Source organism: Nicotiana tomentosiformis, chromosome 2 (assembly GCF_000390325.3).
Source record: "Nicotiana tomentosiformis chromosome 2, ASM39032v3, whole genome shotgun sequence".
Taxonomy (NCBI): Eukaryota; Viridiplantae; Streptophyta; class Magnoliopsida; order Solanales; family Solanaceae; genus Nicotiana; species Nicotiana tomentosiformis.
In genome coordinates this window covers 59,906,214-59,928,337 of record NC_090813.1, presented here as the reverse complement: position 1 = coordinate 59,928,337, position 22,124 = coordinate 59,906,214, and the positions used below count along the sequence as shown (strand labels likewise).

The window sequence follows — 22,124 nt, the reverse complement described above, 5'->3', positions numbered from 1 at the left end:
ATCAACTGAAGTCTTTCTGCATAGGATAAGTACTTTGAAGTCTAGGAAGTGATCTTTCCTATTATTTTCTCCAGTAGAGGTTGGCACTATGTCAGAGAGATTCTCTTGGTGCTAAGTGGAACACCCAGGTATTTGAAAGGCAAATCTCCCCAGCTAAAACCAACTGCTTACATTATATCATGTTGTATATCTTGTGGTACACCCCCAAAGTATATAGAACTCTTTGCCACATTTGCTTTTAGCCCAGATGTTTTTGAAAATTCCATGAAGCAATTGTATACCATTTAGACAGACAAAGTATCTCCTCTACAGAATAGCAACAAGTCATCCGCAAACCCCGGCTGTATAATGTTTAGCTTATCACATCTAGGATGGAAATTGAAGTCGGGATAATTCTTCAAGGTCTTGAGCAGCCTAGTAAGATATTCCATACTAATGACAAATAGGTATGGAGAGAGTGAATCACCTTGTCTTAAGCCTTTCCTAACTTTAAATGGTTCCACAAGTTTTCTATTTATAAGAATTGAGTAGGACACAGTGCAAGCACAAGCCATTATCCATTTAATGAACCTCTCTGGTATATTTAGACTAGCCAGGACTTGTTCTAAAAAAATCATTCTTTGAAATCATAAGCTTTCTGCAAGTCCAGTTTAATCATACATATAGGTGAGATACCCTTCCTCCCATACCCTTTCACCAGCTCATGGCTCGGAATTATATTATCTGTGATAACTCTTCCTGACACAAATCCTGACTGGCTTTTATCTACTAAATTGTCTATTACCCCTTGTAGTCTATTAGTCAAAATCTTGGAGATGATTTTATATAACACTATGCAACAGGAAATAGGCCTGAACTCTTTAATAGTTGAAGGATGATGTACCTTTGGTATTAAGGTAACAATAGTTACATTGATAGGCAGATACATTTCACCTGTATTAAAGAACTGAAGTACTGCCTTGGTGATCTCCTGACCTGTAATGCCCCATGATTTCTTAAAGAACATTGAGTTTAAACCATCGCACCCTGGGGCCTTTAAATCATTAATCCCTTTGAGTGCATTGTGAACCTCCTCTACAGTGACATGCTCAATTAGTTTCAGCTACTGGCTTCTATCTAACACCTTTCCTTCTTTCATAATGCCTGATTGTATAGCTAGCATAACATCAGCAGAGGATCCCAATAACTCTTTGTAGAACCCCATTATTTCCTCTTTTATTGCTTCCATTGACTGTACTACCTCTTATGTAGTGGTCACTAGACTTCTAATTTTGTTTTGACTTACTCTATTCTTCAAACTGGCAAAGAAAAAAGCAGAATCAGAATCTCTTAATTTCAGCCATTGGTTTCTAGATTTCTGCTTATATATGCTCTACTCTATATTAACCCATTTCTCTAGTTGTTTCTTCAGTTCTTTCTCCTCATTAATGTTCGGTGGAGTTGAGTTGGCAGTTCTTATCTATTTTTGCATCTCATGTAATTTTTGTCTAGCAGTCCTGACCTTCACGTCCACTGCTTTAAATTCAGTTATACTCAGCTTTTTTAGTTCTTTCTTAACTTCCTTCAGCTTTCTCCAGATTGCAGACATATGTTCCACTTGCTGATGTTTGTTCCAAGCTCTTAAAACTATTGGTAGGAAGTCCTTATGCTCTGCCAAACAATTGAAAAATCTAAAGGGCTTTGAGACCTTTGGTTCATCCCCAAACTTGACACACATTGCAAAGTGATCTGAGAAGACAGGATCCATAATCACAGCATCCAGTTGGAGAATATTAGTTACCCATTCTGCATTCACTATCGCTCTGTCTATTCTACTAAACACATGGGAGTTAGTCCGTGTGAAGTTCCTTCCTACTATTCTCATTTCAGACATTCCAACAGCTATCAAGAATTCATTAAAGTCTTTGATTTCATTTTCCTGAACTGGACTACCATTGATTCTATCATCCACTGATAGTATAGTATTATAGGCACCCATACACAACCAAGGCTTTAGTTGATATTGACTGCAGCTTAATAAATCCACCCATAAACTTTTTCTTGTCTCTACTGTATGCAGGCCATATATAGTTGTGAAAGTAAACTATTGTCTAGTAGCATATATGAGTGCCTCCCTGTGAATATTCTGAGGTTTATGCCCAAGCATAGTAAATTTGACTTCATTGGGATCCCAAATAATCCATATTTTGCCTTTATCTCCACCATCACAGTTTGCACACCATTCCCATTTATGAGCTATTTTTTGAACAATTTGTGTGAGTATTTTTCTTGTACTCTATGCTCTATAATAGCCATTATACTAATATTATGCTCCTTAATATACCTTTGCATCTCCTTTTGCTTATAGGCTTTATTTAAGCCTTTAACATTCCAATTAACCAACTTCATTAAAGTAGTTTGTCTGGCAAACCATCCTCCAGGACTCCCCGTGGCTACATTGTCCTTATTTTACCCTACTAGTCATACTGCTTATCTGGTTAGGATATGTCTCAGTGAGTACAGTAAAGCCATTACCCACTGCTACTACTCTTTCTGTAGCTGCTTGGGTATTCTTACTATCAGACTTCCCTCTAACTGCCTGCCATCCTTCATTCTTCTCAGATGGTGTCTTTTGAGCAGGATTTGGTACTTGCCTAGTTTGGCTTGTCTCTGTTTCTCTATCCACCATAGCTGCTTGTGCATCATCCTTTTTGGATCCTTGGTTGCCCAGTTCCCTTGGCTTCAATTCTTATTTCTGCTTCTGTGGCTTGACCACTTGTTGATGTGTTGGCTTGGCTTGGCAACTGTGGCCCAATTGCAAACAGGTGTTACAGTACACAAGCTTCCAATCATAGGTAATTGCTTGCTCGAATTTTCTGCCATTCGGGTCTTTAACTGGTACTTTCGTAGGTAATGGCCTGGTGATGTCCATTTCCATGAGAATTCTGGCGTAAGAGATCCTCTCTACTTTAGTTGTACACTCATCAACATATATTGGATTCCTCATCCCACTTCCTATAAGACTTAGTGAATCCATTCCCCAGCAATTCAATGGCAAGTTAGGCAGTTTAACCCATAGGGGAAGTGTTTTATTACCTCTTCTTTGAAATGGAAATCAGGGGTCCAAGCCTTAGTAATTACTGGCTTACTGCTGATTGTGCAAGGGCCTGAGTGTAACAGTTCATTCCTCTCTTCTACACTTCTGAATTTCACCACAAAGAAGCCATCATTATGATAGTACACTTTCGGTTTAGCCACAAAGTTCCATTGCGAGGCAATGAATCACTTTATAGCTCCAGGTGTATCTCCAACCACATACAAAATAACTGTCATCTTCCATTCCTCTGTTTCCTTTTTAATTTCAGCTTGATGTAATTCAACAATTTTCTCACCATTTTGAATCATTGATGCAACATAGGTAAGCCTCATCCCCCTGCCAGCAAACGTATTACCAGCGACCAGATTCGCCCAGGATTTGCCTTTCATGTGCATTTATTCCACCAGTAGTTTTGGGTGCCTGAACCCCAGAGCCTCCGGTCTCTATACTGACTTTCTTCCCCGGCTTCACACTTTGCATGTCATCCTTAGAGATCTCATTCAATTGCAATTGAGTACTTATCACCTTATTTGTGGTTTTCCTGTTCGCAGTTCCTTCAATTGTAATCAATTGCTTCCCAATGTTAGTGACATCAATATTTTCTCCTTCAGCCTTTTTGTTCCCCAAATTATTCAAATTCAGTACCTCGGCCTGTTAAAATTTAGCTTGCTTGGTCGTGTATTGTGGATTCAAATTCCTACTTGTACTTGGTGTCGTCATCCTTGAAATCACCATTGATTTTGGGATAATCGCCCATTTTTCACGAATTAGGGTTCCTTGAACTGGTGTTGATTTGCCTGATTCCCCATTCCGTCTCGCCGATGCAATAAAATCTGCTAACTGAACCTTCGTATTGCTTTTCTTATGTCTTCCCCTCCTTCCCATCGCCGAAGGCGTAGGTTGATTACTTTATAATCTAAGGTAATTCATAAGCATATAGGACATAGCATCTTGTAGTACTAAGTTCAATTATTTAATTTTCTTGAGTTTTATTCTCTGGAAAAATTCTGATATTTATGTGTTTCACATACTAAAAATATCTTTCAAATCTTGTACGTTGAACGTAAATATTTCATGTCATTCCTGAAAGAAAGTACTCCCTTTGTCTAATATTAATAGTCATGGCTACCAAAAATAGTTGTCTCAAGTTATTTGTCATTTTAGAAGTTCAAGACAAAATTGATTATGTTTTTTCTTTTTTACCCTTAGTAATAATTGTTCTTGAAGATAGAGATAACACATAAATAGAATAAATATTCAATGAAGAGAGATTATATCTTAAGACATAAATAAGGGTAGAATAGTCTAATTCTTTCCCTAATTAATATTTCTTAAGGGACATGTAAAAGAGAAATACGACACATAATATGAGACGAAGGGAGTATCGGTTAAAGATAAGCTAAAAATATTAAAATTAAAAACTTATTAAATATTTTTTTTTTTAAAAAAGGAAAAGCAAGACATAAGTTAAAATGAGAGAGGTGTGACTTGGGAGATAAGGATTGTACTTGTTGCTTTGTGCTTTGCACATAATTCTAGAGGTTTTCATTTGCTTATGAAGCGCGTGAGCTCAACCTCTATCCCAAGAATTAAAAATGAAAACTGATTAACACCCGATTATGAAATAACTGGTTTGGTGTTTTACTAAAAAGGAAACGGACCTAAACTATCCATATCGTTTACTAAATAGTTTACAGATGTCCTCCGTCCATCTATTCCTCTAAAAAAAAATATACGACGTCAATTGTATTAACAAAAATATCGGCGACTAACGGCAGAACCTGTGGACCTTCTATTTAGTGACATGTCGATTTTTCACTGGGCCACGCGGCAATCTCAGTGTGAAATAACATATGGGTCTTATTTTGGATTAGGTAAATGGGTCGAGCTCGACTTACTAACAGTATCCAAGTTCCAACCCTAGATTTTTTTTATCCGTGTCAAAATTACATTAAACAACCTTCTTTTACCCGATTACGAAAAATCTGCTAAGCAAATTTGACTTATGAATTTATCATTATTATTATTAGGATTTGATAAAGCTAAGAAGGAGCGGACATGGCTGGAAGTGTAGGCCGAACAATGGCCAGCAGAAAGACTTCTGCTTTGGTGAGAATCAATTACGATTTTTTCAATCTTTTTTTGTGTTTAGTGTGTTGTTTGAATGTAAAGTTGTTCTTCTTATCTTATGTGGTTTGATATTCTTGATTTATTTTATTAATATATAACTTTAAGTTTCAAATTTTATGTTTTGAAGTTTGAACCCTTTACTGCAATGTTTTATTTTTTTTATCTTTCTTTTGAAGTAGAGGAAGAGGGAAGGGGAAAATTTAAAGTTAAGGTTGGTGCCTGTATGTGGTATTCTGTGGTCTTAGATGATCATCTTCGATGTAGAACATCATCTAATTGATTTTTTTAGACACAAATCACGCATCAATTTGGTCCATATGTCTACTTGTATAACTCAAAGCTCTTCAAGTATCAAATTAACTTTATAGTTTCAGTGCTTTATGCCCTCATCTTTTGTACTACAATCTGTTCGCGAGGATCTTGGAGGTGGCGAAGAAGAAAATATACCAGTTAGGAAAAGGGGTAGACCATAGAAGCCATGGAAGGATGAAACAGAGAAGGAAGAAGAAGCCGAAAAGGTTATATTTTAACCCGGATTGTAAGAGAATTGGGGCAGGTTCGGTTTATGGGGCGGGTACTAAACCCATATGTGCTGTCTGACCCAAAATGCCACGTGGCCCCATAAAAATATGCCACCTCATTAAATAGAAGGCCCACAGGTTCTGCCGTTAGTCGCGAGGGTAATTTTGTTAATAGAATTACCGTCGTGTACTTTTTTGGACGAATAGGTGGACGGAGGGTATCTGTAAACCATTTAGTAAAGGATAGGAGTAGTTTTGACCATTTTCCGTTTATTAAATCACACGCTCCTCATTGCCGTGAGAGCTATATCAAGTGAAGCTGGAGCCCAAATAAAAAAGCACGAAAATGAAAAGAATCTCTTGCTTTTGAAGCAGAATAGTCTTATGGATCAGTCAATCTTCTTTTTGAATGAATAAAAAAGCTATGTATAAAGTTGCACATTCTGGTGGCTCACGACTTAAGTCTCCATCTTTACTCTGCTACTGGGATCGGTTGATTTTTCTATAATTTGTAAGTCTCACGTCTTCTGTTATTTTGAGCTTGAACTCTTTGTGTATTTCTTGTTTCTGCTATTAAGGGTTTTTTATCACTGAAATAAAAACAAGGAAAATATTAAGAAAAGGAAAAAAAGGCCTGACCTTTTTGTCTTTTTGAGTTAAGGTTGTGTAAACTGTGGAAAGGGCTGCCTTTTTTATTTGATTTTGTGATTCTTGAGTTTATTGATTTGTTGAGAAATTATGGGTATCACCTGAATTCTGTGGTGCTTCTGAGGATTAGTGATTGCTTGTTGTTGCTCTGGTTTGGTATTTGCTGGTTCTCTTTCTCTATATATGTTTTTAAGCTACAAAGTTGCTTGTTAAGTTTGAGTGTGTTTATACTATTGGGCTAGGAGGGTATGAAAAGTGAAAGCTTTGGCCAAATAAGCTGGATTTAAGGTTTTTTAAAATTCATTTTTTGCCTATTAATTTGTATTTGGGTTTCCAATTTGGGGTTTTATGGTTTTAAGGATCAAAGTCTTTACATACCCAAATCTATGCATATAACCAGGGCATCTATCTTTGTGCCGGTGCACCTGAATGGTGTGCTCTTTTGTTCATTTCTCAGAATTTGTGTGTCTTAAGATGTGGTTTTGATCAAGAAGAGAAAGGAACATTGGAAATTGGTGATAGGGAATTTAATATTTTTGGTTCTTGATGTTGTTTTAAACAAGATAAAAGATGCAAAGAGTAAGGCTATCAACACATCAGGCTCCAGTGCACAAGTTAGGGGATTCACAAATGACCTTGTCCCCAAAGTTTAGGTTAGCTGCAACGCGTTCCGCTCTTCTTGATCAATCTCTTGAGTTCCAATCGTGGCTTAAAGGAGAACCTCTAATTCCTGGACTTCCGGATGATGTTGCTCTCCATTGCCTCCTCCGGATACCAGTGGATAACCACATAAACTGCAGGGTTGTTTGTAAGCGATGGTATTCACTTTTCGACAGTAAAGAGCGATTCTTTACGCTTAGGAAGGAGCTGAGTTTTCATGATCCATGGTTTTGCCTTTCATAAATCTACTGGAAAAATTTTGTGGAAAGTTTTTGATCTTGACAACTTTTCCTGGCACACAATCCCTGCTATGCCGTGCAAGGAAAAAATTTGTCCCCACGGATTCAGGTGTATTGCCTTGCCTCATGAAAGTGTTCTCTATGTTTGCAGTGGAGTGGCCTCTGATAATTGTCCCCTTAATGTGGTGTTGAAATATGAAGTCCGAAAAAACCGTTGGACTGTTATGAAGAAGATGATCACTGCAAGGTCCTTTTTTGCTAGTGGAGTTATTAATGGGATGATTTATGTTGCTGGGGGAAACAACTCAGATCTTTATAATGAAATCAACTCTGCTGAAGTCCTGGATCCTGATAAAGATACTTGGCATCCTATTGCTAATATGGGGTCTAACATGGCTTCATATGACTCTGCAGTTCTTAACGGAAAGCTTCTGATGACAGAAGGCTGGTTTTGGCCCTTTTTAGTTGTGCCCAGGGGCCAAATCTATGACCCTGAAACAAATAATTGGGAGGAAATGGCTTCCGGACTACAAGAAGGTTGGACTGGTCCAAGCGTTGTAGTTTATGTACGATTATTTGTTATGTCAGAACACGAACGAACAAAACTAATGGTTTATGATACAGAAACTGACTCCTGGGATATGGTAGAAGGACTTCCGTTACCTGAACAGATATGCAATGAGATTGCTATGGCAACTGGATTCTTGTTGTAGGTCGAGACCTTCATATTGCTGTGGGACATATCACAAGGCTACAGAAAAAGAATCAGTTTGTCAAGAATTGTAGCTTTGCTGTTATATGGGAAGTGGTAGATGCTCCTGAATACCTTGCTGACTTTACACCATCAAGTGCACAGGTTGTATTTGCTTAGCTTCTACTTTGGATACTAGCAATTACCTTAGACTGCCCAAGGCTAGAAAGATGAGGGCGAGTATAAATTTTTATTTTCCTCGGTTTGTAATGTTTTTAGCTATAATATAATTGTGTAACATAATATAATTAACTGATGATCCAAGTATTTAGTTGAACTACGTTATGATCATGCTGGATTATTATTTTTCTTTTTTTAAAATTTGTAATAATCTCATTATGGCATGACATCTGGGACTAAGGTTTTGATGGTGTAATTTTGGAACTTTGAAATGGTTATATACTAAATAAAGGTAGGGAAGGAATGCCTACGGAAACATTGAGGAACAAGTATATTTTGACTTAAAAATGCACCAGTCTATTTTTTTCTATTCTTTTCCTTTATTTCCTATTCTCTTAAAGACTTAAACCAATCAACCTCTGTTTGTTCTTTTTTCTTTACTTCGGTGGATAGTGGATACTGTCTTCCTTATAATAGCAAATCAACAGTTGGTGACAGTTATACTTTTGTAGATATTCCAACAATTAAATATAGCCCAGTGACACTATGACTGCTACTATCGGCAAAGTTTAGTAAAGCTTATTTAATCATGCTGTTGATTGTGCTTGTTTTGACAGGGAAATGAAGAACTTCGTTGTTCTTATGCCTGACACTGTGTTTCGTCTGCTTTGCAATTTTCTCAAGTCCGCAATGAAAAAAAAAAGGCTTGATAAAATTAGATTACTTTTTTCTTTGTTAACACTGTTAAGTTAGATCATTAAAACAAATAGTAAAGTTAAGATAATTGCAAAAACAGAATGTACGATAAGCCTATAGATCATCTTGATATGGTTAAATGAATTAGAATGGCATAATTCTGGGCAATTTAGCCCTTTTAACTGTTTATAGTGGACAATGAAAACAAACCAACCATTATCATTTCCGTTAATTCACATAAGCTGGAAAAGAAGAAGAAAATTCTGCAACATCCTATTTTGTCTTTTGAAATAAACAAAAAACATTCTCTTAACTTATCATGATCTAAAGATACCGAGGTAGAAGTTCGTTATGTGAAAGAGATGAGGAATGAACTTCTCAAACGAATGCTATATGAAAAGGCATTATACGTCACAATATATGGGGACGTGGACGTGATATATTATATACCATAGCAAGACATTATGGGATCATGTGTAAGAACACAAAATACAAAAACATAAGATTTCAATTTATATACATTGATTTTCTTTAAATAATTTTTTACACCTCAGATCACCCAACTTATTTGCTACAATAGATAAAAATAACATGTTAGTATAAAATTTACTACATTGTCGTTGTATATAAATTAAATCTCATAACATAATAACGTGTATGCATATTGATTAGCGATATGGTTGACTACCAAAAATTTATCACAACTGATATAAATTAGCAAAGAAAACTAATTTAATGCAAGTACATCACTGTTAACTCCGTCTCACCTAAACAGATTAATTAAAACCCCGATTTTGGATCTGGACAACTATCAGAACAAATACTTGGCGTGAGTTTGCAGTTTTCTCAAATTTCGCTACTGGTCAACTCCTCATATCTCAGATATCAGGAGAGAAAGAGAGAGCAAAGGAGAATTAGGGAGGAATGGGGGTAATAACCGTTAGAGCATGCGCAGCGGAAGCAAGCAGACAATCCAGGTATCACAAATATGTAAACTAGAAAATGACATATTTCGGACACTAGAAGCACTAACCTCCTGAAAATATTGCACAGGTCCTCCACAGAGCAAGAATCCAGGGTTGCAGTCTTCTGCTATGCTCTTTGTAAGACCTTGGACGAAAGGGTGAAAACCCGTCTTCCTTTAATAATTTCGAAATTAAGCTACAATAGGGGCTCAAAACGTGTAGGATTCTACTAGTATAAGTAGAATCCTACTCTAACTCAAAATTTTGATGACTTTTCTCCCAAGTCACATTTTACCCAAGTCTGTCCAGGTTTTTACTAGATATAGCAGGGACCACAGAAACAACAAGAGGCTACTAATTATAGTATTAATTCAAAAATTTGGAAGAATAAATCCTACTATAATTAATTGCAGTTTATTCCATTAAAAATGCAATTGAACTTCTCAATATAAATTTCAAAAATTCACTAACACTTATTTTAACTCCCCATATTAAGACTACAAATACCAGTCAATTAAACTAAATCACTGACAATTTAATTTAATCAACTAATTAAATCTTTTACAATTCCGCTTAAACTATTTCATGTGACGGATACAAAATCTACCGGCCAAGTTTTCACATGAAACCTTATAAGCTTACATAAAGGGGTATCATCAAACTCAAAACCGAATCATGGATTCTATCAACTAATTATTATTTCACAAATGCTATTCGTTATTATCCAATCTATTAGGCATACACTAACTCTGAATAGAGTTGTACCTTTTGATAAATCAAAACAATAAATAAATCACTTTGATCATAATAACTATATCAAGATTTGGAGTATAAGCTCATTTAATGAATCAGAGAAAATATTTTATATATATTCAGTATAAAAATATATTTTCTCTACTTGGTCCGTTCAATATACACTTAGTATAAAATCACTCCCATAATTAAGATAAATTATACTTTAATCTTGTGCTACTATCATCAAAGATATTTTGCCCAACAATATCTTCGATTGTGAACATAGTTTGTTAATTATGAGAACAGACAATTTAATCTTATGTGCATGAGCTAAGACTCCATACACTAAATTGTCTACTACATAACTAAAGGGCACACATTTAACAAATAATCTATTTAAAATAATACTTTATTGAATTGAATAATTCAAATAAATAATTATTCCATAAATAATAAAGGCAAAATGGCCTCCGGGCCACCTAAACTTGCACTTATTTATCATACCGGTACATAAACTTAGGAATTTTCTATTTTAGCACTCCTACTTGTTGAAATGAATATTATAAACCACTCTGACCGTTGACTACGCCTATGTGAAGGAGGGGTAGCTGACATGGTAACAATGCGTGCACATCACTGCTATAAGGCGCGTAAGTATAATTTTCTCGATCTTTTTGTTGATTTAAAGAACAAAAAGACAAAAAAAGAAAGGGAAAAATCCAAACCCCTCGTTTCTTCCTTCACCCTTCCCTCTTTCTATAAAATAGAAGTAGCCAAATACCTCTCCCTTCCACTCTTTCTTCCTTCTGTTCCTTCAATCCCCCCTAACTCCTCCATCTTCTCCAATCCCTCACTCCGTTGCTTCCTTCTCCTCCTCTCCTCCAAATCCTCTTCCCCCACTTCGTGATTGCCTTTTTTTCTTTTCTTTTCTTTTTTTTTTTTTTACAATTTTTAGAGAAAATGTGTTATTACTAGTGGTTCCAGGGGACAACTTGAAGGTGTTTTCGAGAGACATTTTTTTATATGGCCGGAGATTATGACGTAATAGCAAGCTTCAATTTTTCTCTGATTGTGACCGGTGGTTAAGGTAGTTGGAAATAGGTGTTAAGTGATGACTGTGGAAAAAAATGATGGACAAGGTTGGAGGCGATAGAATAGTGGAGGGTTTCTCGCGTGTAGGTGTCAATGATGAAATGTGGGTTGCTCTGTATTGCTGTGGTGGTGGAGAAGATGATTAAATCTCCTCGTCAATTTAGACCTTCCTTTCTTGAATTTTACAAATCCTTCTAGAATTCTTTACTTTATTTCAAAAGGTATAATTTTTGAACTCAAAAGCAGAGATAAGTGGAAACCCATCTCCAACATTCTTAAACCCAATGACCCATTTATAAATTTACAAGAACTTCAATTGTCCGAAGCCTCTAGAGTCATTGGCGAGAGTTATTCTTCGCCGCTTCTTTTCATTTTTTGCTTATTCTAGTCTCTTCTCATTGTATTATAGATAAGTGAAGAATATTAGATCTCACATGTGATGGAGTTCGACGAGCCAAGGTGAGAAGAAAGAGAAAGAAATAAAAAGTAGGACTTAGAAAATTAAGGGGGGAGTTGGTGCCCCTTTATGTGTAGTACTATTAGTGGTCTTTTGCTGATTAGATGGCCACGTATGCATATTTGTAATACACGCGCTATGGTCGGAGGGGCGAAAGGGTTTAATATTGTGCAAATATATGAGTTGAAGTGTTTAAATAAAAATATTCTAAGTTTATATACCGGTATGACAAACTGGTACAAGTTTAGGTGGTCCGGAGGTCATTTTGCCAATAATAAAATACAATACAATAACTAAATCGCATGGTTAATAGTTATAAATTTCTAACTAGCGAGTAAAAAAATAAAACTAGTCTTCTCCTTTGTGCATTTTTACAAAACAATGTTGTTGAACGAAAAGTATAATTTTGTTAGAAAGTTGCTTAATGTGTTGATTATTCAAGAAGGGTTATATCACCTTATGTTGATATTTTGACATTGTATTTTATTTTATTTTTTTTAAAATTATGAAGTATATTTTCAAAAATAAAAATATTGCACTTTGAACCTTTATCGCATGAGCCTATTTTCGCTACTAAATTATTCTAAATATCTTTTTGGATTAATATCTTCTTAATGTTGTAAGTAATAAATTAGATTTGTTTCCTAATTAGCACCCTCCCAATATCCCAACAATAACAACGGCAGTGATAGCAGTAGCAAGTGTAATTCTTGGTTGGATAACCATAGAAATGGCCTGCAAACCTTGTCTCGAAAAGGACGGAGAAGCCATTGATCAAAACCTCAATCCCGACTATGACCTTGATGATGACATCAGCGCCCCTTTAAATGCAAACCCAACTGTCCGATTCAACTTCTGCTACTGCCGTCAAAATTGTCTGATCATGTGCTAAGCATTCTCCTGTTGGGGAGTCCATAACCAAAATGTAGTTCTTTTGGGCTCAAACGACCGAAATATGTGAAAAAATAATATAGTGATCAAAATATGTATAACACTCTTTTAAAGGGCGCTATACCTTAACGGTTGTTTGCTCGTTAAGGTATAGCGCCGTTTAAAAAGAGCGTTATACTTGAACTTGGAAAGACGGGCAAGTATAGCGTCGTTTATTAAGGCGCTATACATATTTTGTGAGCCCACAAATAATTCTTCTGGGCTTAACTGACATAATAATAATTTAACTGGGTATAGCGCCCTTATTTAAGGCGCTATACCTAAAATAATTGTACCTCAGCCTGGGTTTTTTTTCCTATTTAAGGAGGTTAAGAATTTTTTAAAAATCCATTCATAAATATTCTCAAGTCTTCTGAAATATTTTTTCGTTAAATTGTTTTGCATTTTGTCATAATGTCCGAAGAGCGAAAAGTAAGGGTTTCATTATATTGGGGGGGAAGGGGGGTGAGGTTGTGGTTGCGAATAACTCAGTAAGCGAAAAGTAAGGGTTTCATTATGCTGTGTGCGAGGAAGAAGAAAACAAATATGTGGGTTGTGGGTAAATACATTGACACCCATAATTGTGAAATGGACACATTCAGTGAGAATCATTTTAACTTGAATGCTGACTTGATTTCTCTTGTCTTTATTCTACACATAGAAGCGTCCATAAGGTACAAGATCAAATAGTGTATAACATCCGTTCACCAGGAATATGGGTGCACCATTACCAAAAGAAAGGCATTTCTCAGGCACAAGCGTGCGTTTGAAATTATTTATGATAACTGGGATAAGTCCTTTGCATCTCTACACAGGTACATGGCTGCATTGCAACACTTTAACCCCGGGACAGTTGTTGAATGGAAGCTTGAGCGGAGTCCGAAAATACCAGAACATATATTCAAATATGTGTTCTAGGCATTTAAACCAGCAATTGATGGTTTTCTACATTGCCGGCCGGTAATATCCATAGACGGCACTCATGTCTATGGAAAGTATGATATTAAGATGTTGATCGTCGTTACAGTAGATGCTAATGGAAGTATATTTTCCTTAGTTTTTTCTATTTGTGCAAATGAAAGCCAAGAGACGTGGACACTATTTTTGAACCACTTAAAGAGCACGTTATCAAACAACGTTCAGGTATTTGTCTAATATCTGATCGGCATGGTGGTATTTTAAGTTCTGTACAGAATTTGTGTGCATGGCAGGAACCGTATGCCTACCACCGTTATTGTGTGAGGCACCTGAAGGACAATTTCCAGAAGGCATATCCCAACAAGGATTTGCATGATTTAATGTGGATGGCTGCAACAGATCACCAAGAGTGTAAATTCAGGAGGCGCATGGAATCTATCAGGCAGGAAGACGAGGGAGCCTATCGTTGGTTGATGCGACATGAGCTTGACAAGTGAACTTTGCATGCAGATGGTGGCAGAAGGTGGGGAATTCTGACTACAAATGTGTCGGAGTCTTTCAAGGGTTATTGAAGTCTGCACGAGGATTGCCTGTCACTGCCATGGTGCGGATGTCATTCAAGCAGATGGCGGAGAAGTTTGTTGAAAGGGCTAGAGGTGCATCGTCATTGATAGAAAGGGGTGTTGAATTTATACCAATACCAATGAAAATATTTAAGAAATACAGGAAGCGAGCACATTGGCATTCATTTTTGCATTATTGCAATGAGTGAAATATTTTTGAAGTTCTCACCGCTATCCATCACAACCGGGAGAATAATACACACACCGTAAATGAAGCCAGAAAGTTATGCTCTTGTGGGAAATGGTCCATCTACCACATGCCGTGCCCACATGCCATCAAGTGCTTTCAACATACAGGTTTAGGGGCAACCAACTACGTTGATAAAGAATATAGTGTTGCTGCATACTTAAACACCTATAGTGGGCAGTTGTAGCCAGTTGGTGCTGAGAATTATTGGCCGTCGGAACCATTTAAAATAGTGTGTAACAAGGACTATGTACGTCAACGACAGGTGCAATATACGGAACCAAATGGATGTTGGTGATACCGTTTATGCGCGCAAATGTGGCATATGCTCGCAAATAGGACACGACCGTCATAAATGTCCTTCAGCTGATTTGGGTGGCGGTGGTAATCCAGCTCCTGGTTGAAGTTCATCTAATGTGCCCAACTATCAAGGATACACGTAGTGTTTTGTTTCTGTAATGTGGTTGTAATAAGTGTATGTACTTATTTATCTTGCAGAATGTATGAAATAAAATTATGTTTCCATTGCTGTTAAATCTTATTGATATCTAACATTAATACTTCAGTACAATAATCTAACATAAACCCATTTAAAAAAAATAATTGTCTTATCGACCTGAAAAAGTTGCTCGCCTACAAAAGCTATCTTCTGGAAAAGGTGTATTATACCCGAAAGCATATTTAAAACGCGAAGCATAGCACGGTGAATTACTACGTTATGTGTGTTGTCTTGCCGACCTAAAAAGCTGCTCGCTTGCAAAAGCTATCTTATGAAAAAGTTGTTTTGTACCCGAAAAAATCTTTAACACGCAAAGCATAGCGCGATGAATTACTACATTATGTGGGTTGTCTTGCCTATAAATAACTAGCGCATTTTAGTTATTATATGTGCTTAATAAAAACAAATAGAAAAACTTTCCATAAATATTTTATTTTTCTTGCATTAACAAATGTCTGGGCGCAATGACCAACCAAGGTGCTATTGTGGCAAACGTGCGATTTTGAAGGCACGTTGGTCCGATGGTAATGTTGGGCGCAGATACTGGATGTGTCAACAATTGTTTGGACGCAATGACGGAAATCATTGTATGTTTGAGGAATGGTATGACAAACCCATTAACTAGGAATATTACAAATCATGCTTGCTGTATGTTTGGAATATGAACGGTGAATACTAACGCCAGATCTCTAAAATGCAACAAGAAATTGCGGCAGTGCAGGAGAAACTAAAAGAGGCGGAAGAAGAAAAAATAAAATGGAAGAGAAATTTAAGTAGTTGGAGCAGAGAATAATAGGCGGTAGTGACTAAACAAACACATGTATGTGTTGAGTGCAGTATTTTATCCTTATGTTTTTCGTGTCATGTATTTTCATTAGTTGTACTGAATTTAAATTATGTTAAGTTGCTATATTTGTGTTGTAGTATTAAAATAACGAAGAACCGGAGAAATAAAAACATAATGCGCATATAATGTAAACAACAAAAATTGTTGCTATTATTTACTGAATGTCATATGTACATAAAATACAAAAACAATCAATGTGTCCCACATCCTGTATGCTTTAATGCAGCCGTTGGCCTGAGACGCATCCCATACCGCCCTGCTACGCTATCAGGATCATCCTCATCACATCGCCTATTTATCGGAGGATGCGCTATAACATGATCGTTAGTAGGGCTGACAGGCTCGGTAGAAGGGGTCGTCGGTCCAGCAGTAACCTACAGCATAATAAGATATTTTAGTGTATGAAATATATATTAGTAATGTACGTGTTAAGTCACAAAAATTTAAATTATCTTACCATGGTCTCATCGGGCTCCTAAATATAATCATCCGTCGCAGCCAGGTTAGTATCGCACAAAGTGGCCTCCATGACAGGGGAGGATGAAGCCTTTTAAAAAAAACATAAAGATATTTATGGCTAATCAATGAGATAAAAACAAATTTATATTTAATAGTAATACAAACATACATGCGCCTGTGAAAGATGCCCAACATCCCTCGATGATGAGCCATAACTTAGCCGGTGCCCACTATCCACATCTCGTGTCGGCCCATCATCAGCAACGGTCGATGGGCCTGGAAGATCAGGAAAATACTGATCTGAATCCTCTCGCGTAATGGTTGTGCCCGCGATCAACAATGGAGCGGACGGGGTCACCTGCGAAGTCCCTGGAGTGAGCTGAAGATGAAGGCTAAATGACGGCATGCTGCTATAAGAGTGGTCTGGCTCATGGAGGTCACCTGGCTGATCAACTCCAACATCCTCAACAGGTGCCTCAACGCCCCCTTACTGGGGACCACCTCCTCGCCGACCCCCACGACCTCGTGGGACACCCCTACCTCTTGGGACACCCCTACCTTGGGGGGCACGACTGCCACATCGACACGTTCCGGCCCCACTGGTGGCCACGATGGTACTGCTCTGGCACCACATACTCAGCCTCGTATCCTAATCGCTCATCATCTCGGGCTCGCCTCAATGTACGAGAAGCCAGATCGGTAACCTGCCGGCCATACTCGTGCAAAGCGGCTCCTCCCTCGCCGGTATGTTGCTGCATCTGCAGTCCCAACTGGTGGAACAGATGTAGGCCAATAGGCTGCACAACATGTAAAATATAAATTACGGAACGCTAGGTTAACGTTATAAGTAGGTATACCAAATAACATACCAGTCCCTCATGCCTCTCGGCATATGGAATGTACCGACCGCCAGCGCGATAAATGGGATTCCCGACGAAAAGTCGGGTAACGCTGCAGTACCATCCCATATAATCATGCTTAGGCTCCGTCCGGTCAGGTGGAGGGGGGCGGAATCAGGTCATGTCGCTGGTCCCAAGTATCGATCTGCGCCTCTAGCCATGCCATATATGTATGGTCTACCCTGGAACGATCATCTGGCTGGTAATGTGTGATATACCAGGAGGGTGGTGGCGGCACAAGCTGTGGGCGGCCAAACCGGCGAAGTACTCGCTCAGTGGCATGATGCTCCACAATATCAAGGCACATCAACGGGATGGAAGAGCTCCACATAATTCGGCCGGCCGAGCAATAATCGGGAAAACCAGTTATTAGCTCGTCGATGTATGGCCTCCAAATGAACTATTAAATAACAACAGAAAACGTGAGTATACGCAACACATATGAAGTCAGGCCAAGTAAACTTAGGTATATATTTAATCCCTACACAAGGGGAGATTATGTCGAGCCTCGTACTCTCGTCCATATCCTCGCTTATCAACCCACCTCCTAGCTAGAGGGAGAAATGGAGGTGGTGCACCCGGAGCTAAGGGTGGTAGAGGTGGTTGCAACTGAAGGAATCGCTCCCAGGCCCAAACCTAATATACAAAGTGGACGTAAAATTTAAGGTATATTTTTACTGGGTATGTTATAATGAATAGAGTATTCGACTATGTTTTCACCTGTAGCAGCGGCAAAAATCCAACAACGTCATGCTGGGTGCCCATACTCGCCCGGTACATCTGCCTGTACAAGTAACCGAGAACAGCAGCACCCCAGTTGTACTGATGTAAATCATCTAGCCACTCAAGATGATGAAGAAATCTCAAGCTGACTAGGTTCCCCGAAGTGTTGGGAAACAAAACCCCTCCAAACATAAGGAGCAGCAGCAACCTCGTGTACCGATGAATATGAAGCTCCGGTGTATTATCTGTGATGTCAGTGTGCAATGCATCCAAATATTGACGGACGGGCGTCGACTACAGACGACTGGCCCCAACTAGTGCAGTCTCATCTGGTGGCTGGAAACCGGTGAGCCGCTGCAACATCTCTATGTAGTTCAAACTCGTATACTCTCTGATGGCATTCGTCAAAGCAACAGGGTGTCCATCAACGGGCAACCCATACAGGACCTCCATGTCCTGAAGCGTGATAGTAGCCTCGCTAATAGGCAAATGGAATGTGTGCGTCTCCGGTTGCCACAGCTCTATCAGGGCCGTGATCAACGACCAATCCAGCTGCAACCGACCGATCTCTACAATCCTATAAAAGCCCGTATCCTGGAGGCGTCTGACTATACGGGGATGGAGAGGGTGGTCCCTGAGAAATCCCCACATATCGTCTACTCTTCTGGCACGGAACGTCTAGGCCAGTAACTGTCCCTCCCATATGTGCGTCGACCTATGATTGCCATGTAACAATAGTAGCTCCAGACTGGCAGGTCCGGGATACAAAGGCGGAACCTCCATGTCGTCTACTGTAAATTAAACAATATTAATTACATTATTTTACTTTAATATGTTAGTTTTATTATTTTACATGTTAGTTTTATTATTTTATATGTTTGTTTGTAAATTAAATAATTAATTTTTATAATTATACAAGATTTAATTATTAAATATTCACATATGGGTTTCGGGCTCGATATTTGAGGCCCAGTAGCACCAAGATATCCTGAATTCGTTTGTTCATGATGAGAAAATTTTCTCGATTTATCACTCAACATGTTCGTTATTTTAAATGTTAGTTTATTATTTATATGTTAGTTTAATATTGTATATGTTAGTTTTATTAGATTATATGTTAATTTTATTATTATATATGTTTGTTTATGACTCACTTATTTTTGACTATAATAAAATTAAATAATTATTTTTCATAATTATACAAGATTTAATTATTAAATATTCACATATGGGTTCCGGGCTCGATATTTGAGGCCCAGTAGCAAAAAAAATAACTATAAGGATACTACGCCAAAGGGCACTACATTTTACTACGCTAAAAGGGCACTACATTACAAATATATGCACTATATTACGCCACAAGATACCACTAGAGGGAACTAAAGTAATAATTTATCTATTTTACTAGTCTTTAAGTAAATAAATAATCTAAACCGGATAAAAAAATAATAAATAAATTTAATCACAAAATATTCACGAAAATACATATACCACAGTAAAAAGTAACTAATTAATATTTTTTTTAACAACTAATAATAATTTCTCGATTTTTACTAATTTTTTTAGCACACTAATATCATAGTCCGGATAAAAATAACAAATTAGTTAAATCGCAAAACAATGACAAAACAACATAGAGCACATTAAAAACAACTAATATGCATTTTTATACGAGTTTTAACAAAAACTAAGTCGGAATACCTCGATTTAAGATTTTTGAATAGTTGAAGATTTGGTGATTTGGAGCCGAAACGAGCAACCCACAATGAGATAACGCCTTAGCTAGGATGTGGGACCAAGAATCCTTACTTTTTTGGGACGGGTGGGCTTCACTCAAGCTTTTTTGGTCGTTAATGAGGGGGCTGCCTGTTTTTTTAAGTTTTAATTGGGGGGGAGGGGGGTTTGGTGGGGAAGGGAAGGGGACAATTTATTATGTAGGTATAGCGCCTTAATAAACGGCACTATACTTGTCCGTCTTTTCAAATTCAAGTATAACGCCCTTTAAAAGGGGTGTTATACATATTTTAGTCACTATATTATTTTTCCACACATTTCGGTCGTTTGAGTCCAAAAGAACCACATTTTGATTCCGGACTCCTTGTTGGGCTTTCACTTTCCTAATTTCTCAATGGACAAAGGTCCAAATATGCCCTTGTACTATACGAAATTGAGCACATTTGCCCTTCGTTAATACTTTAGCTCAAATATGCCCTTACCGTCACATAGTTGATCCATATATGCCCTTAGTGTTACACAATTGGCCCATATATGCCATTTTTGAAACAGAATCCACCCAAACTAATTAGCTCTTTCGTTAATTGTATTAAAGTGTATTACAAATATTATTCCCTTTTTATTAGTATTTTTTTTTTCTTTACCTTTCTCTTTTCTTTTCTGCTCATTTTTTTCCTTTTTCTTTCTCCCTTATCCGTTTCCTCCATTACCGATGTCTTCTCCATTTTCGTTACCAATTTCACTTACAAAACTCATGAATTCCAATTACTAAAAAAATTCTCCCATAAGGTAATCAAGTTCCAATTTCACTGGCCCTCTAAATAAACGAAATTAAAATTTTCCAAAAATTATGGTTTAAACTTTAAAATAATAAAAACATCTCAATCTTTAACAATACTCAAAAGACCAAAATATTTAAATTATTTCCACAAAGATAATTTAATGATTAAAAGCCTAGAGTTCAAGTTGTAGTGTTATAAATTTGAGTTGTTAGTCTTTTTTCATCTTTTTTCATCTGGACATTTTTTATTTTTTTTATTAACTATATAAATTAGGGGTGTACATGGAACGGGCTGGTTCGGTTTTTATCAAAACCAAACCAAACTAATTATATCGGTTTGGATTGTTCGGTTTTGCTAGATTTTTCGGGTTTTTTGTTACATAAATATTATTTCAATCTTACTTTGTTAAAATTTTTAGAACTAAATATATGTTCAATAAAAATTAAAAAATTGACAAACATATGATCTATAAAAATATTCGTATGGGAGAATTTTCTTAGTAGTTGGAATTCATGAGTTTCGTCAAGTGAAAATGGTGACGAAAATGGAGAAGACATTAGTAATGGAGGAAATCGGATAAGGGAGAAAGAAAAAGGGAAAAAAAAGAGAAGAAAGAAAAGAGAAAGGTAAAGAAAAAAAGTGCCAATAAAAAAGAAATAATATTTGTAATACACTTTAATACAATTAACGAAAGAGCTAATTAGTTTGGGTGGATTCCGTTTCGAAAAAGGCATATATGGGTCAACTGTGTAACTCTAAGGGCATATATGAACCAACTATGTGACGGTAAGTGCATATTTGAGCTAAAGTATTAACGAAAGAAAAATGTGCTCAATTTCGTATAGTATAAGAGCATATTTGGACCTTTGCCCATCAAGAAATTAGGAAAGTGAAGAGCCCAACAAGGAATCCGGAACTAAAATGTGGTTCTTTTGAATTCAAACGACCGAAATGTGTGGAAAAACAATATAGTGACCAGTAGAGTTTATGTGGGACAAGTATATAACCCAACAGTAACTTCACTTGTAACTTATACATGAAGTCATAGGAAAGGTCACAATTAATCAATCAATTCACCTAAAAAATGACGAAAAGCTATGTACCTCTTGGACTCCACCTTTTTCGATAAAAACCAGTTGGATCAGTAACACCGTTTGGGCCAAGGCCCGTGGACTACGTTAATGAATTGAATTTGGATCCCATTCTTCCTCTGTTGGGTTAACTCTCAAAACCATACAGTATGTTTGGTATTAAGTAGGTAATTTTGTGAAGATTTCTTTTTTTTGGAATATTTACTTATCTATATTATTTTTGAAACTTATTTACCTTCAATATTAAAGTTTTAACTTATTTACAAGTTGATATATAATTTGCCAAATTATATGCAAAATAATGTATTAGAATTTAGGGCCAGTTTGGCCATAAAAAAAGAT

General features: G+C 37.0%; 2 protein-coding genes and 1 pseudogene across 2 annotated transcripts; 2 read left to right on the top strand and 1 right to left on the bottom strand.

Moving 5' to 3' along the window:
* Positions 1–1,286: 1,286 nt before the first annotated feature.
* On the bottom strand, positions 1,287–2,668 carry LOC138904888 (uncharacterized). Its single transcript, XM_070193386.1, has 3 exons — positions 2,467–2,668; positions 1,502–1,950; positions 1,287–1,298 (listed from the first exon to the last, which is right to left on the bottom strand). The coding sequence occupies exons 1-3, from the start codon at positions 2,666–2,668 to the stop codon at positions 1,287–1,289; spliced, it is 663 nt and encodes a 220-aa protein (XP_070049487.1).
* A 2,542-nt stretch (positions 2,669–5,210) lies between these two features.
* Positions 5,211–8,316, top strand: LOC104114437 (F-box/kelch-repeat protein At1g30090-like; annotated as a pseudogene).
* A 3,352-nt stretch (positions 8,317–11,668) lies between these two features.
* On the top strand, positions 11,669–12,990 carry LOC104114438 (uncharacterized). The gene is made up of 2 exons (XM_009624894.3): positions 11,669–11,740; positions 12,743–12,990. Exons 1-2 carry the CDS (start codon positions 11,669–11,671, stop codon positions 12,980–12,982), a joined length of 312 nt encoding a protein of 103 aa, XP_009623189.1. The 3' UTR covers positions 12,983–12,990.
* Positions 12,991–22,124: the final 9,134 nt, after the last annotated feature.